Raw genomic sequence first — 18655 nt, forward strand, 5'->3', positions numbered from 1 at the left:
TTTGACATCGTGTTTGGAAAGGCACGTGTGTGGTGTGGTCTGAGTTATGGGTGACGGCTCTTGATGTTTTCACTTAAATTGTCTTGAGGTATTGATTTAAAATAGTTCTATTGTTATGTAGTACAAGATGGGTAGTCCATATTTCGAAATATTCAACTGACTAAAACTGAATATAATAATAATGAAATAGACTGATAAATGTGTATCGACTCGTTGCCTATTTTAAAAGTCATTATTTAACTTGATTTTATCTAATGTTGATAATTTGAATGTGAACAACATTTTATCCAACGGAGTTGAATTTTCGCATGTTTCAACGATATTATATTTCTATAATTAATTAACCCACAGACACAGCCCACTGAGTTTCTCGCCGGATCTTCTCAGCGTGTCGCGTTTCCGATCCGGTGGTAGATTCTGTGAAGCCCGGTTCTTGCTAGTGTTCGTGTTAGCAACGCCGTCAGGTTTGAGCCCCGTGAGCTCACCTACTAGTTTGGCGAACCCCATAACCCCTCGAGGTTAGTAGAATAGGTAGGAAAAAAAACGAAATCAAAGATTATAAAGGAACTCTTCAACGTGCAACAGCACACACACAAATTTTTGGTTTATGGATTTTATTACGGCAGGTGCTTATATTTTTCATGATAAGATTGCTACACTCTAGTTTGGTCATAGCTAGACCCTATGGCTCCCCTATGGCTTATGAAAACATGAAATTCTTTATTCACCTCCACTGAAAATGATGAGCTTATTTTAAATGTCACCTTCGAAACCTTCTTGAGCACCGACTGCATGCACGTAAAAGTGTCACGTTCCGCCTGATTCTGATCGTGCAAGCGAGAGCGCGGAACAAGCGATAGAGAGGCACGATCGGCTCAAGCATTGGCTTGTGACACATTTATCTCTCTTCTCGCGTGACGTCAGAGTTAGCAGTTCGAATAGTTCTGTAACTGACGTTATCACGTAAAGCTATTTTCAGATGCTATAATATAGTGCCATATAGTATAGCAGCGTATACTTGAGTCGTCTATTATCAAAGGTGGCAATCTGTGCATTTGGACAAAAAAATGTTATTGATATGTCAATACAGATTGATTTGAATATAAACGTTTCCTTCAAAGAATACGGTTCAAAACCTGCATTAAATAAAGGTTAATACTTAATCTGTTATTTATCTAAGATGTCGTTCAGATGAGTTTTGTGACTGCCAATGGAATACAAAGTCAATAATTCGTTTTTCTGATTTACCAATAATTGTCCAAAAGTCACATTGCCGGCTTTGATAATAGGCGACTCACTTATCTAATAATATATAGTACAGTACTGTGTGAACGTGTCCATAACAATGTATGGCGCGCGATATTGTAGTGCTATGAGCTCTATGCTATATGCTATTACTGATGGTAGGACTTCTTGCGAGTCCGTGCGGGTAGGTACCACCACCCTACTTATTTCTGCCGTGAAGCAGTAATGCGTTTCGGTTTGAAGGGTGGGGCAGCCGTTGTAACTATACTTGAGACCTTCGAACTTATATCTCAAGGTCGGTGGCGCATTTACGTTGTAGATGTCTATGGGCTCCATTTACCACTTAATCCCAGGTGGGCTCTGAGCTCGTCCACCCATTTAAGCAATAAAAATAATAATAATAATGATTACAAGTGCTGATCATGAACTTTTAAGCAGTCTATAAAATGCCTGAAGTTAGTGTAGGTAAGTAAGTTGTTGGCCATAATTGAGGCCATCAGTGCAAAAGTGGCCTAAGCTTACCATATGGAGGCAATTAGGTTTGAATTTTCATCAATTAAAATTTGAGTAAGCAAAAAAACAATACACGCAAAAATAATGTTTACAAAGCTATCTGTTATCTATGGGTGAAACTATGGGTAGGCCGGTTTTGCAACAAAATTTATTATATTTTAAATAAATTCGGATATACGTCATATAAGCTTGAATATAAAAAAATTGTGAGTTAGGCCACTTTTGCGCTGATGGCCTCAATTGATGGCTCAATTAAAACGATTGCATTATTGAAATTATTCATAATATCCATACGCCATAGACTATAAAGTGATTGGTTGTTTTTTAGTTTACCAATAAAATAACAAAATAGAGGATATAAATTTTATTTTTTTCTCATAAATTTTCTTACAAATAGGAAGAGCTTAGAATCGCGTTGCGAGTGTCTTTTTATTTATAATTAAAATTGCAAATAATATTCAAATAAACTAAAAATTAAAAATCTATTAAAAGATTAGTACGGATACCATATACTATGAGATATCTTTATTAAGGAAACCTTACGATTTATACAGATAAAAAATAATTAAAAACTAACAAAAGTAGAAATTACAAAAATAATTAATTTCCTAAAAACTTAATGGAAGAACGTTATATATATTAAAATCGAAGCTCGTTCATACGATTTTAATTGAACAACGAAATATACAAAATAAAGCACACAGAATTATAAATAAATAAACATTTACAAATATGAATATATCTTAATTTTATAAAAATCTATGTGACGTCATTTTGGACGAAATATTTTACAAAAATATTTATATTATGTATACTTTAAGGACACTTTCATATAGCACCAACTTGGAACGTTCATAATACAGTCGTATGTGGAAAATTATCTTAACGTATAAAGAATAAAACTAAATTAAGCCTATATTTCTTGAGAATAGGATTTTATGATGATCACAGATAAGATAGATGTTTTAGTTAGGACTTTTAGGATACGCTTTTGCCTAAGCAGTTATTTAATTGATATAAATACAATCTGCATTTTTTTTTTTTTTTTTTGTTCGAAAGAATTCATATTCAGTAATTAAGATAATATATTGTATACAATGTATGTATGTAAGATCTAAATATAGTATTTTCTTAAGAAAAACTTAACTTATTAATTAATACACATAACACACAGACAACTTTTTAATAAAAAATATAATAAAAAAAAGACGAAACTAACAGGAACTAATTTCATTGATTAAAAATTGCAATCTTGATTAAATACTCTGTTTTAAATATTTTTAACATTAAAGTTTCTTTAAAATTAATGTAGGACGAACGAATAAAATCACGTTTAAAATTATTTATAGCTTAATTTACGTTTTTCTAATTCGTATTTTTAGTAAATATTCTCATAGATTATTTTATGTGTCAAAGATGGTTCTTCGTTCTTCGCATTCTAAGGCAATTAAGAGAAACACGGAAAGGAAGCTTGTTGTTAGATTATCATAGTTTACACTTACAAGAATCACGTTTCGTAGTGAGATACGGTAGTTTCACAATTTAGATTCTTTGGGCTACATTGAAGATGTCCTCTGAATTCCTAAGCTCTATCAGTTCCGTAATAGTCAATTGCTGTAGCAGGTCTGTCGGACGCCGGCTAATATCTCGCTGAATTCATCTTCGGGTCTGACCTCGGCCCCGGGTGTGGCGGGAGCATACGTCGCGGGCGGAGTACCGGTTATAACCGACGCGTACGGGGGGTACATCCTCTCGGTACAGTATTCCGGTTCCGGCGCTTGTTCCGGACAGTAAACCGGCCGATAGCATTGTTGCTCGTATCTGTACTGCTGGTGTTGATCCATGGCACTCTCTGCGCCGTGGTTGAAGTATTTATCGAACTCCCTGGTGTCGACGTCGGAGTCGGGAGAACCCGTCCTTATTTCTGAACGAGGATTCATGAATTCGACCTCCTGTTGAGGATTCGGCGGAGGTTCTTCCGAGAAATAGCTACCGCCGGTGTCGTATTCGGTTTTAGGCTGCTCCGGGTAGTGCACGTAGGGGTCTTCAGTTTTGTACATCTGTTCGTATTGTTCGTAGGGATGGTATTGGATGCTGTATTCAGAGTTCATGGGGCCGCTGGGCGCCGAAGACACGCGTGGGGTTGACGTGCCCAAAGCTTGTTGATCTTGAGATGTGGCTACTGGCGGGAAGAATGTTCCGGTCACTAGAGGCGGCTGCTCCGTCAGCGTCCTCTGTGTGCACATGACGTACATGCCGTTGGCCATGCCCATTGCGGCCACGGGGGCTGGCGAGTAGGAGCCGGGCCTGTATGATTTGTATGGAGAATACGTGTCGGATATCGACGAAGGGTTCAAAGTCCTTCGCCTCTCCTCGTACTGGAAGTTTTCTTTCTCGTTCTCGACAGGAGACGCATCTGGGGTCGGTAAGGGAGCTTCGGCTGGAGTACTTCTTCTGCCTTGCGGCTCCGGAGACCTTGCCGGAGACGATTCCGGCGTTTGAACGTGACCGTTGAACTGCTGGTTTGTTTGGTAGTCCGAGGCAAGAGGCGATGTTCTGTAAGGTGAGAATCCGGCTCCGGGGTTGTGGGAGAAGCGAGTGTCCGGCGAGTCGGTGCCTGTCGCGTACGGCGATCCTAAAGCGGCAGAGGCAGAGGAAGGGGCGCTGACTGGCGTGGCAGGTTGGTTGGGTCTGGCCTTGTTTTGCTTTCGCCGTCTAGGTCTGTACTTGTAGTTAGGATGCTCGGTCATATGTATGACTCGCAGACGCTCCGCTTCCTCGACGAACGGCCGTCGGTCTTGAGGAGTCAGCGAACGCCACTTTTTACCTGAAAATTTTAAGAAAAAACGAATGAGCCAATTGTGTTTCGCTCGTAACATTGTAGGGGATGTTTTTGGTCGTAAACGCTGATTCTCTCAGCGTTCCGAGCGTAGCTAAAATGTAATACGCTACTTTTTACTGTCGGCGGTAGTTAGGGTTCGCCCTGAGGCGGTAATGCGCGCCAGTATTCCGGCATGGTAGAATACTTGGTAATAACTATTTGTTTTTTTTTTCATATATATTTTAGAAGTAAATAAAAGTAAAGGTGATAGATTACAGGCTATGAAGTTTTATTTTCATATATAAATTAATTTCATATTTCGTATTTGTTTCTCAGACATATTTTAGAAATAATAGAAAATATCATTGAATATAGGGTATGAAGTTTCAGGAATGCTTTATTTTTTTAAGATTTTCATGACGGTAGGGATTTTCAGCGCATACGGGCTCACTGTCCAGACTATTTGTCTCGAACCCGTTCGAAAATCACCTTCTAAAGACACAATATAAAAAACTCTACTATTTTAACTTTCACGATTTGTTTCATTCTATTATATATTTTTTATATCAATAAAAAAAATTAATGTTGAAATAGTACACCCATCGTCGAACGGATTAGTTTACTTGACTACCTAACGCGATTATGATCTTGATTGATCATTAAAACATTCGTCAAAAACAGGTAGTTTCACTTGAAACATAACACTTAACTAATCGCTTCATTTATCGAGATTACATTTTAGTGGCCCACTATATAAAATAAAACGAACGTCTGTCACAAAATGACACTAAATAATAAGATAGTGCTATCTAATAACTATAAAACACATACGGAGTTACTTCAATAAATAACATTCTACGCGCTACCATATACGATAACTCTATATTAAAAAACGAACTATCTGCTTCACGGAATAAGGTAGTAAATTCTTTGCTAAGCAGAATGGAATGAGAATTATCGGTAATTCTCAACGATCTTTAGGGATATTTATCAACACGACACTAGTCGCTACCGGCAAACAAACCACTCGAGTCAATAGTGTTGTATGATTTCGATAAAACATTATTTTAGTTTGAGATTTCTAATTATTTTGAGTAATTAATAAGTGTACAGTTTTACTGATTTATTAATTTTTGTACCTCAAAACTCCGAGAAGTCTTTTAAATATCGATTACAGTCTTACAAACTTGCCTCCTATAAAAGTTGAAGTATTTTGAAATCCAAACTTAAACTCCAAAATTCAATGTTAAGTTTATAATCAAAAATATTCAAAAAAACTAACTTTTTCATGTAAAATGTAAATGTTATTACTAAGAACTAAATATGCATTAGATATTCGAACCATTATAATAATATCCGTTTTACAAATACAATACAAGATAAATTGTAATAATTGCTCATTGTATATTTTATTTCACACGTCAAAAGTATTAAAAATCGTAAAATTGAGATAATGTTTAAAAAAAAAAAACAAAAAAGAACACTGCAATCACTCGTGCCTTGTGAGTGATGTCAAATGTCAACTTGACAAATGACGGGAAGAGGCTTCCTGTTGCGACCCGCAATCGTTTTTCCATCCTTTTCTCTCGTGTTAATCTCCATACGAGTAAACGGGAAAGGACATTCGAATTATTAGTTTACGACAGTTTACCCATTAGAGCCGCGCGTCGATCTATCGATGCTCTTACTATCGATAGTACAATACTTGAAGAATTCATGATTGATTACAGTATATATCGATGAGATTAAGGGCTGTTGTCGGCAAGACATTTCGGAGATAGTTGATTAATAATAGAAGCCAGGTTAAATGTCGTGTATTCACTACACGTTCAGCTCACACACACCCATAAAGTACCTATTTTTATTTTATTGTAAATTTTACGTATTTAATTTTTTTTGTCCTTTTTTAATTTTTATTCCTACTCATAAATAATTGAAATGAATTGACAAAAAAAAAGGCTAAAAAACGGTGTATAAATCTACAATGTACAAAGTGCAAAGATCTATTAAAATACACGGTAGTTATAAAACTATTTTCACATTGAATTACCATTTTTATTTTTTGTAGCCTGTCAACTCAAAGTTTGATATATAGTTATATTTCAAAAAAACATATAATTTTAGGGTAATTTATTTGCTATTGTTCGCTTAGTAAAATATCGTATAACAATTAGGTCGTGTCACAGCCCTAGATGCCGTCGGTGAATCTTTCATCGGGGCATAACGTGCAGTAGGCTTTTAGAGGTAATTCTCATTTACAAAAAAAAAAAAAATATAATTTTTAATTTGGTCGGATTAAATCTACTTCGTAAAATTTAGGCAGTCGATTATTTTTTGCCGTCGAAGGCAGACCGTCTGCTCTGAAGCGAATTACGGTGAGTGGCCGTTGTCATTCAAGAACATGTCAACCTAGTGAATGAATCAAGGTATTATGTTCTTATTTCTGTAACGGGCTCATTACACTTCCACAGGCCACACGGTAACGGAGTCCAGTACAACATGAAGCCGAGTAACACAAAACTTATATCAGCTGATTGTAATTTTACCGCGACGATAAATCGAGCGACAACGCACGGCACACGACACAAAACGGAAACAAATCGAGTGTTATGTGTTGTATTTGACACCCGAGAATGTGCGCGTTCAATGACTTACAGGCACTCTTTGGAGAAGCGATCTGAAAGTTTTTATTTTTATGATTGAGGGATTATTGCTGGCCCGGAAGCGTTTCCAGTTTTACCAGGACAGGTGGGCGAGCAAAGGCTCAGCCAGGAAGGGTGGGATTTGTGAGGCTTCCGCGCCTAGGGGGCGCGCGGGGTATGTAGGACTTGACGGTCTGCAGATGTTCAGAACAGACCGCGGGTCCAGGGGTGCTTAAGGGCCCTACCCACCAAACGACTCCCCTTATACTCTCTGACGACTCGACGTCGGCCGTCTCGGTACGGCAGCCCGACAGGTCTTCCCAGACGGTGCTGCTGTTGTTCCGGAATATCCCGCTGGACCAGAACCAGCTTGCCAGGTCGGAACGCAATACACCGCCAACCGGTTGCTCCCACACAACAGTTCCGTAGAACTGCTGCCATGCAGCGCACTAAAGCACAGGTAGGACGCCACGCGGTCTCTCCCCCTCAGGTTGCCCCGTAACCTTCACCACCACCACCGCAACCGAGACCTAACAACTCAAGAGTAGCTGCTTCGCGAATGAATCTTCTACCGGATTGGAATCGCGACCCTCTGAGAAGATCCGGCGAGAAACTCAGCGGGTGGATGCATAGGGTTACCGTGATCTGAAAGTAGCCTCACAAGAAACTCTTATTAATGAATCGGTAGGACTCAGTTTTGATGGGCTCGATGTTAAAAAATAAAGAGGGGCGCTTTGTGTAGCAATCTCTATGACACTGACAAATAGATTAAAAATAATAAATATATGAACAGAGACTGGTTGTATCAGTTATACTCATCTGCCTTGAGGCGTGAGGCTACAATTTATATATTTTCCATCCTATCAGGTTAATCTAGTCATCCAGTCACCATTTAGTCACATAATAAAAAACCGAAAATATTTCTTTTCGTTGTAAGGCGTAACGGATAATTTAAAAGACAATGCAGTTAGCATAAACCTGATGAGTCGATATGATTCTTACTGCAATTTACTCATTCTAATAGCATTTCGTTCTATGAGCAACGGTGAACATTTCATCGACATTGATGACTCGTCATCAAACATTGCTCATAATTCTAACGTGATTACAAAAATTAAGTCAATTGTTTTTACAGTCTGCAAATAAATACAGTATTTAAATAAATATTCAGTATTATATAGCTACAAAACTTAATAGGAAGAATTTCAATTCGGAATATGAAGAACGATGGTTCAATGTTCAAATATCTGGTCACTGTGAGAAATTTTGAATCAAACGCGAAAAGGGGATACCTATTGAAATTATATTATTAGGAAAAATGACAGTCTACATAATCGTTTCATGAGAGCTGTAAACATTTTTGATCTAGGATTGTTTGTTAAGGAATTTTAATAAATTTTGAACAAATGTGGTCTTGTAGGAAATTGGATAATTCTATGTTTCGCACTGTTTCCCTGAATGTACATCGAGGAATCATTTAAAACGATTAATTATTATTACACCATCTACCACTGAAGCAAAGGCTATCCACGCTACCACCTTTTTTTTTTTTTAACGCTGGGGAATCCATTTACGGATACCCGGTCGAGAGGGGTAATAGACCGGGTTATGTCGGACTCCGGCGCCTCCAGAGAAGAAGAGGGAGAAAGACCAAAGTCCTCCTCTTCTTCCAATTCCTACCGGGAGACTACGCCTTGAGAGAGGCGCGTGAGGCGCTGCGCGGCGTCTACCACGCAGGACCCGCCCCGCAAAACCGACTACCGACTAAACCCCATCGAGCTCCACCACTCCGACTCCACGAAACCTATGGTACCGCACAATGCGCGCCGCAGATCCACGCTACCACCTACCCTCTGGGATCAAATAAATTTTCTCCCTCCCTCACTTTGTGTGACATTTACTATTTTAAAAGAGCCTTCAAACGGTAGTCAAGGACTCAGCTGTCTCTGGCGTTGCTCACATCAATCGCTGACCACACACCATCAAATATTCTCGTCTGACTTAAAAGTGAATACAAAAACCCTTGATCTCATAAACTAAAAAAAAAAAAAACTAACAGAACAACAAGAACGACAGAAATCATAGTGTCATCTGTCACCTTTGATTGATCAATGCCATTTGACAAAACGAAACCTACAACTAACGTCCTTACCTGGGCCCTGTTTAATGGCAAACGATTTGTTAAGATATATTTTCTATATTTTTACAACATTTCGGTGCTTTCTCGGTAACGTTAGTATACATACATACGTCAAAGTCATTTATTTTAAATCTGATTAAGGTTGGAAGCTGAGACGTGGCACTCTGCTGTTAATTTTTTTTTTATGGAATAACTACAATGCGACTGACTCGGTGGTGCATTGGTTAGCACCCCTGACTGTTGCATCGAGGGTCGCTAGTTCGATTCCCATATCAGACAAACTTTGTGTTATGAACAGATTTGTTTGCTCTATATCAGGGGTATTTATATATCCAAGGAAATAAACAAAAGTGTAGCCTGCGTTTGGAAGAAATACTGGTTCTTGAAAGAAATAATGAAGAATAAAGATCTAGGTATACATATTGCCATTCTGGCTGAGAGCAGCAAGGGACAGGACCCATTGGAAGGAATTGGAGGAGGCCTATGCCAAAAGGCACACCGAACTTAGGGACCTTTTGTAACCCTATGCTTAGGAATAAAAAGGCTATTAACTATACGAATTTAATACTAAGCTCAATAAGCATTTCAATATAAAACCTACCAAATTGATCGTTCAAATAAAAAACAATCTCGACAATTACTATTTCAAGCCGATGAATATTTCAATGCCCAGAAGCTTCCACGTTCAAAACCAATAAACAAAAGATGGATAACGTTATAATGAGACCAATCAATCACCCGTGTTATGACGAGGTGGTCCCGACCTATCATTAATTAGATCTACGCCATTAACTGGTTAATGATCCGTTATGGGTTTTAACTTTTTTTTTTCATAGTGATATCTAAAGAATTCCGAATTTGATTTACCTTAGATTCTTCATGCATACAATTATGTGTGTATCTGTGGCTTATGTAATGGTTAGGATATTTTGTCTCTGGTATTATTATTATTTTTTTAAATAAATTAATCATGATTCCTAAGTTGATCATTTCAAGTGTCCGATTATATGGTTATCCCGAAAAACTTCAGAAATATCTGTGATGGAACTGTTTGATTTTAAATGAAATCATTTAGACATAATGATTGTTGCATAAGCAATAACAAAATCTTACGTTACGGACGTTTTTTCCCGGTTAGGGTACCCCTCCGCATCGTCCCATAAGGAACTTCGTTCCAAAAAGGTCAGTAAACGTGAATACAATATTAATAACTAAAGTTTTAAAGTATTGGAAAAGTCGAGATTGAAGAATTGATAGAATGAAAATAATAAACGCAACATTAAGCTCTAAAAGTACTTTTAAATGTGTTTACGACTAGTGAAAACTGAATTGAGTGAATTACTGGTGGTAGGACCTCTTGTCCGCATGGGTAGGTACCACTACCCTGCCTATTACTGCTGTGAAGCAATAATGCGTTTCGGTTTGAAGGGTGGGACTGCCGTTGTACTGTTAGAACTTATATCTCAAGATGGGTGGCGCATTTACGTTGTACATATCTATGGGCTCCAGTTACCACTTAACAGCGGGTGGGCTGTGAACTCGTCCACCCATCTAAGCAATAAAAAAAATCATTTACTACTTAATTATACAACTTGGAACGTCTGATGGTCACTGGAAAAGTAGAAGGAAAGCGTCCTAGAGGCCGGAGCCCCAAACGTTGGTCCGACCAGATCTCCGAGCTAACCAGCGGACTACTTAGCGCTGCACTACACCAGGCGACTGACCGGAACCGATGGAGACTGGCAGTCGACAAGCTGAAACGGAGTCACGATCCTCAGCAATGAGGGAGCTTCAAAATTGCAGTTTTATTTCATTAAATAGGTCATAGGAAAGTAAGTATTGTATTAGGCACTATTGATACCTATCACGTTATAGCCCAATTTCTATAAAAACTACTAGATTTTATCTGTCGTTAGATAGGTAGGACTTGCGAAGTGTCACAAGCTGCCGACAGATGGCGATTTCGATTTTTTGCGTCCACGGATGTCGGGGGCACGCGTTGCATTTTAAATTGGTGTTCACCGTTCCTTTCCCTCCAGAACGTATTCGTATATATCCATCTCGTTCCAGAAAACTATTTTTTTTTGCATTTCGATTCCGAGAGCGTTTGGTCGGTCGGTTTTTTTTTTAAACGCTGTCTCATAGTGGACGGTGGCGGCCTTGTTTTATTTATTTATTTATACTATTTCAATTATTTTTTTTAAAAGCATAATAACATTTTGTTACCTAAGCATTACTTATAATCTATGTTAGTAACTTAAAAAAAGAAAAAAATTTATCTAACACATACATTTTATATCATTACATTTTTTTTTTCCTCCAAGTGCCTGCTGCAAAGGCTATTAATCAGCAGTCCCTCGATCTTGCTCGATATGATTTTCAGAAGACTGTTGCTACTGTCTCTGACTCGACGCAATAATTTATTGCCTAATTAATTGTTTTATTGCTTTGAAATCTTGCAAGTAGACTTGCATGGCTTAACACCTTGACTGCCACATAAGTAAGCAATGCCCTACGCGGCTTATGAAGTAATTATGTCAATTCCTGTTACCAAGGTCACATGGATTGCCCAACTTTGCCCTGTTTTGTTTATTAATGTATGCTTTAGTCTTTCAGGTCTCTTAGAAATAGATTCATTGTCAGTATCTTCGGATTCGTCTTTCCTAGAGCCTAAAACATATTTCGGCGCCTTAGTAAAAAAATCGAAGAGAGAAATCAACATAACTACTTCAGTGCACCGCGTAGGTCACCGGTGACCTACGCAGCAGTCAGCGTGATAAATGTCACGGCAGTCGTCGTGGCCTAAAAGATAAGATGTCCGGCGCATTCGTATCTAGCGATGCAGCGGGGTTCGAATCCCGCAGGCGGGTACCAATTTTTCTAATGAAATACGTACTTAACAAATGTTCACGATTGACTTCCACGGTGAAGGAATAGCATCGTGTAATAAAAATCAAACCCGCAAAATTATAATTTGCGTAATTACTGGTGGTAGGGGCCTCTTGTGTGTCCGCACGAGTAGGTACCACCGCCCCGCCTATTTCTGCCGTGAAGCAGTAATGCGTTTCGGTTTGAAGGGTGGGGCAGCCGTTGTAACTATACTGACTTATATCTCAAGAAGTGTGGAGCATTTACGTTGTAGTTGTCTATGGGTTCCAGTAACCACTTAACACCAGATGGGCTGTGAGTTCGTCCACACATCTAGGTCACAAAAAAAAAAGTGAGGTGAAGTAGTAAACCTATATGATTTTCTTGTAATTTTACCGGTACAACCACGCAACAAACAGTCCCATGTTACCATGTTACTTAGTTTAGATGTAGATTCATCATGGCACATGGTTCAGCCGCGAGATATTGAATCCGTTTACTACTCGTTCGGACAATCTAGTATAACTCCTCGAGCTTACTAGAATAGGTAGGGGAAAAAAGCTGCGTATTTTAAAATAATTTCTCGTGTAATAATGAATTATGGGTGTTGAGATGCATTCTACTTGTCTAAGTGGTACTTCGGTTCTCATGTATATGGTCGCAGTACATTAGCTGGAAGCAGCCTCGTAAAAGATTTAACTCATCTAGAACTAATTAACGGGTCAGGTTAGTTACGCGTCGTTTTAAAATTGAACAATAATATTTTATACTTTTATTTAAATATAATGTGTAAATAAAAGATAGCTGTACTTCAAATGACTGGATAATGAGGAGCACCTGCTCGACACGTATCTGGATTAATTAAGAATCGTGTTTCAGAAAAATTAATTGTATTTTTTTTTTCAAGAAATACTCTGACGTTTACATTGGCATTGTTCATTCGTTTTTAGTTTTTATTATCCCGTCTCTAATTAACAATGGACTAGCGTTTTGCAAATGAAATAGACGCTAGATAAAAAATAAGGCATCGAAAACCCTATTAACAGAGCGTTGTTATGGGGCATGTGTTATCTATACAAAGGAATTCGTAACATCCCATGCATCAGATCGGTGAGTTTCTCGCCGGATCTTCTCAGCGGGTTGCGATTCCGATCCGGTAGTAGATTCATTCGCGAAGCAATTGCTCTTGAGTTGTTAGGTCTCCTTCGGAGGCGCTCGGGCAATTGTTAGCAAATCCCACCCCTACTGGATGAGCCTGTGCTCGCCCACCTGTCTTGGTGAAACTGGAAAGGCCTCCGGGCCACTTAAATCATAAAAAAATAAATATCGAAAAGCAAATACTTTACTCGTCGAATCTCGTTAAGACCAGTGTGCTTAGTGCGAGTTTTTTAACGTTCTCGATCGCGTTAAAGTTAACTCAAATTTGTATGCAGTTGGAACAGCGCCCCTAGCGGCAAACGTAAACAAACGTTCCGACTCCATACAAATTTGAGTTAACTTTTACGCGATCGAGAACGTTAAAAAACTCGCGTTTTTTTCTACCTATTCTGATAGCCTTGAGAGGCTATTTCAGCGTAGCCTTAACTAGTAGGTGAGCTCACGAGGCTCAAACCTGAGGACGTTGCTAACACTAGCCCTAGCCAGAGCCGTGCTTCGCAGAATCTACCACCGGATCGGAAACGCGACCCACCGCGAAGATCCGGCGAGAAACTCAGTGGGCTAAAATTCGCACTAAGCACACAGGCTCTTAATAAACAGAATGTAACAGGCGTAACGTATTATTGCCTCACGGATGGATCTGGACTGTCCAATAATGCAACACTGGACACGTGTGCATGTTGAGCACTCTGAATCCAAACCAGCCTTTAGGTTAAGGTAGTTTTCATGTTAATTTTGAGTTTTTGTTTTATTATTATTATTATTATTATTTGATTTTTTGTTTTTATTATTGCTTTTATTTTAGTCCGAGATTGTAGTTATTATATTTATTTAATTCTAGTATAAATTAAATATTAATGCAGTGTAATGAAGTGTAATATGGATGCAAAATCTGAAGTAAATGAAATAAATAAATTGAATAGTCACGTTTACTTCGTTCGGGCCGTCCTCCGAGTCTGACTACTCGGAAAACGTTGCGGAGCCGCTCAATGCGAGATGGTCCGTAAAGTCGGTAGCTCGACGATAAAGTTCGGGTTGATGTCGTCGTTTTTTCTCGATGTTTCCACGAAACTTCATGCGGAATAAACGGCGCGGCGGTGCCGAAATCCATAAAGAAACATTTCGGCCGAGGTCGAGGCGGCCGTTCGCGTTTTATACTTTAGACGTGCGCTCCAAGGTGTGAGATGAAGAGTTTTTGGCTCAAGCTAACAACGTTTCAACTGTGACCTAGCATTCTTAATGTGCGGACTAGTATATACTACTGCATGATAATCGCTAAATGAAAATAAAGACCGGACTAAGAAGAAATCGTGAGAATTTCGATTTGAATAATGTTTAGTTATTGTTCGTTTTTAGGTAATGAGGTTAAATGTATATTTATTCATTACTAGCGACCCGCCCTCGCTTCGCTTCGGAAACTGTAATTTATTATTGATTTCTACACTATTTAATGGATGTTATTATACATGTAAACCTTCCTCTTCAATCACTCTATCTATTAAAAAAACCGCATCAACATCCGTTGCGTAGTTTTAAAGATTTAAGCATACATAGGGACAGATATACGGCCAGACAAAGCGACTTTGTTTTATACTATGTAGTGAAGATCTCGTTTAATTCGTCGGTCGCGATGTGGTAGGTCATATCTTGAGCCGGTTTGGACTGATACTGGTATTTTTTCTGTTTCGGCAGCGAAGCTATCATATATGTCGGTTTAAAGCATGGCTTCACATGCAAAAGAATTGAGATTTCGACCTCAAATCGGCTATTGGCATTTAAACTGTGATGTCTATGGTCTCCGTCAAAAACGGGACAACGTAAACTATCAACTCACTTTACTCATTCAATGCAATTAAAAAAAAAGTATAATCGTATATATCGTACTGGTTGTAGGACCTCTTATGAGCCCGCGCGGGTAGGTACCACCACCCTGCCTATTTCTGCCGTGAAGCAGTAATGCGTTTCAGTTTGAAGGGCGGGGCAGCCGTTGTAACTATACTGAGACCTTAGAACTGATATCTCAAGGTGGGTAGCGCATTTACGTTGTAGATGTCTATGGGCTTCAGTAACGACTTAATACCAGGCGGGCTGTGAGTTCGTTCACCCATCAAAGCAATAAAATAAAAAATTGTATTTATAAATTTTCTATGTATTGTCAATAGTACACCGCAACATATCTACTATATTTTTATATTTATATTTTCTAGAAATTTTCTAAATTAAATGGTTGTCTGAAAGAGATCGTTTTTAGCGATAAGACCGCCTGTTGTACAAATTTATCTTCTTTTTAACTGTTTCTGAATGTAAATATGCTTTTGGTGTGCAATAAAGTGTATTTATTCTCTCTCTCTCTCTCTTTCTCTATAATCGAACCAAAAAAAAAAATGCGATTTATTTCCTTAGTCTAGGAATCGCTGTCGCTCATGATTTCGACCGTTGCGAAATTCATCGGTATGCAATAAAATTTGTGTGCAGTAAAATCTAGGCATTATATTATTATGTATGTAGTAGCCTGCAGGCGTACTGTCTTTTAACAACAAGGAACGCCTCCCTGGACGAATGTGTAGTTACTACATGCGTTTCTCTGAGAATAAAGTTTAGAATATGTTTTTGTACGGCCATAACGCAGGCACAGATAATAAAGTTTAATAAAACTCACTGAATCTCTTACGCAGTAAAAGTTGTTTCTTACAATGCATATCTAAATGATTTATTAGGTAAAATATTTGTCATCGTTCACGGAGCGAAGTTTCTCATTAATAATATCTATTAACTTCACGAATGAACAACGACTTGAAAATTGCTCTCATTCTATCGTAACTATAAATATATATTTCTGTCTCTATCTAGGATTCATTGATATTCCTAGCGCGTATACGAGAGGACACGCGCCGAAACGATATTTTTCCTTCATTAGAAAAAGTATAAATCACAAAATATAATTTTAACTAGTATTAAAATGTGCTGTAATATTTAGTTTTTCGGCTTAATATCTCAAGAATCGTCTATGGGTTTTAATTACTGATTTTAATACTGCTCGTGCTTAGTATATGAGTGAGTATAAAAAATGGTGATTTGTTTACATATAGGCCGAATGTTTTTTTTTTTATGATTGAAGATTTACTGGTGGTCCGGAGGCCTTTCCAGTTTCACCAGGACAGGTGGACGAGCAAAGGCTCAGCCAGAACGGGTGGGATTTGCTAACAGCTGCCCGAGCGCCTCCGAAGGAGACCTAACAACTCAAGAGCAACTGCTTCGCGAATGAATGAGGCCGAATGTAAAGAAAATTCATCGCACTCAACGAAGGGCGCGTAAATTGAAAATCGAACAAACTTATTTAGTATTTATTGAAATTGACGGGTTCGTATGTGAGTGTTGAAGGTTAAGTAAGGGTACTCGCACACGTGCTCATTAGTCGAACGTTTATTCGCAGCGCGTGAGACGACTCGGTCACGTCGCCAGCACGCGCCCACACGTCCCATCTCCACTTACACACGAGATTAACTTAAAATGACGTATCGATTCACATCTTTTACAATGAAGCTGGTCACAGTGAATTTACTGGTGCCGAAACAGGCCTGTTTGCAATTTCCCTAGGTGCTTATTACCCCCTCGACCGGGTATGCGTAAAAGGATTCATTCCCCAGCGTTAAAAAAAGGGGTTTTTTATCTATACATTCATATGTTTAAAAGTATGTAAGTATGGAAGTCGTCGTGGCCTAAAGGATAAGACGTCCTGTGCATTCGTATGTAGCGTTACAATGTTGTTCGAATCCCGCAGGCGGGTACCAATTTTTCTAATGAAATACGTACCTAATGTTCACGATTGACTTTCACGGTGAAGCAATAACATCGTGTAATAAAAATCAAACCTGCAAAATTTAAATTTGCTTACTTACTGGTGGTAGGACCTCTTGTGATTCCGCGCGGGTAGGCACTACCACCCCGCCTATTTCTGCCGTGAAGCAGTAATGGGTTTCGATTTGAAGGGTGGGGCAGCCGTTGTAACTATACTGAGACCTTAGAACTTATATCTCAAGGTGGGTGGCGCATTTACGTTGTAGATGTCTATGGGCTTTGACCACTTTTTTAACCACTTACCACCAAGTGGGCTGTGAGCTCGTCCACACTTCTAAGCAATAAAAAAAACCGGTCCCTTGTAGCAATATCGTTAACGTTTTATTAAATATAATCATGAAATACAAATAAATATATTTAACGTACCAAGCTCTACCATATTTATGGAGCATAAGCAGTATGTAAATTCGTAGAATACCAAGCGATACATATTATACTTTAACCTTTGGAAACCTTTTTTTTCCCTTCCTATTCGCCGGTAGCCTAAGAGGCTATTCTTACTCTGTGCGGACCGGTAGGTGAGCTTACAGAAGCTGAGATAATTCCTAATACTATCGCTAGCAAGAACAGCGCTTCGCTGAATGTAAAATTGGATATCCCGATAACCGGATAATCGGCATCGCGACCCACTCAGAAGATCCGGCGAGAAACCCAGTGGGCTGTGCTTATGGGTTAGTTCGCATGTCGAACTGTTTCTCGTAATCGACGAATTAGATGAGGATGATGACCGGTGTCTGAAGAGCCTAAGCGAAACGAGAGTGGATCCGTGGGATTCGGCGGGGCTTTGCATTGCCCCATCGCCTGGGTCTGATATATTATTAACGGCGGCCAGGATAAGCGGGTTATCGTGTCGCGTCGCTTTGTTGAAGTAGCGTTCTGACGCTTAAGATACTTACGTATCGGTTCTAAATTTAGATTGTCGTGATGATCGACATTCCTTAGATACCACGCTGCTCCTGCGGCTATTCTGCAGATACGGGATTGGATGACCTGGAGTGAGTTTATGTGCAACAGAGACAACGCTATACGAAATTAGCCGAATGTCTCTTTCCAAAAGTCGTTGTGCAACATTTATTGCCGGATACTGTAGGTATGTTACTCATACTTACAATTTATTTGATGTTTCTCAGTTATCTACATATATTATGCACACTATTATTATCTACCAATCGAGAATCTGTTTATGAAATAGGAATACTGTGGTAAGAACCCGTTAAATAATAGCGTGTAATATCTAGACTAAATGATCTAAAGTGTTCATTGTTTTGGAGAAATAGCAACACGTTGTTCATGTGTGCATGTGTTTACACAAACACGCGTAAGAGATACACACCGCGTCACGTCCTTGCTACTAATAGGCAAAGGCAAAACAGCTAAGATATATTTTCACGTCTGTTCCTAAATTTTCTT

General features: G+C 38.8%; 1 protein-coding gene across 2 annotated transcripts in view; it reads right to left on the minus strand.

Moving 5' to 3' along the window:
• Positions 1-2107: 2107 nt before the first annotated feature.
• The window catches only part of LOC101745799 (putative transcription factor SOX-15), a 157046-nt gene continuing 140498 nt past the window's right edge, over positions 2108-18655 (minus strand). For both annotated transcript variants that reach the window (XM_038017912.2, XM_038017913.2), the window contains exon 4: positions 2108-4585. In XM_038017912.2, the coding sequence (XP_037873840.1) occupies positions 3366-4585 (1220 nt within the window). In that variant the 3' untranslated portion in view covers positions 2108-3365. The remainder of the gene's footprint in view (positions 4586-18655) is intronic.

The sequence above is a fragment of the Bombyx mori genome, chromosome 20 (assembly GCF_030269925.1).
Source record: "Bombyx mori chromosome 20, ASM3026992v2".
In the NCBI taxonomy this organism is placed as follows: Eukaryota; Metazoa; Arthropoda; class Insecta; order Lepidoptera; family Bombycidae; genus Bombyx; species Bombyx mori.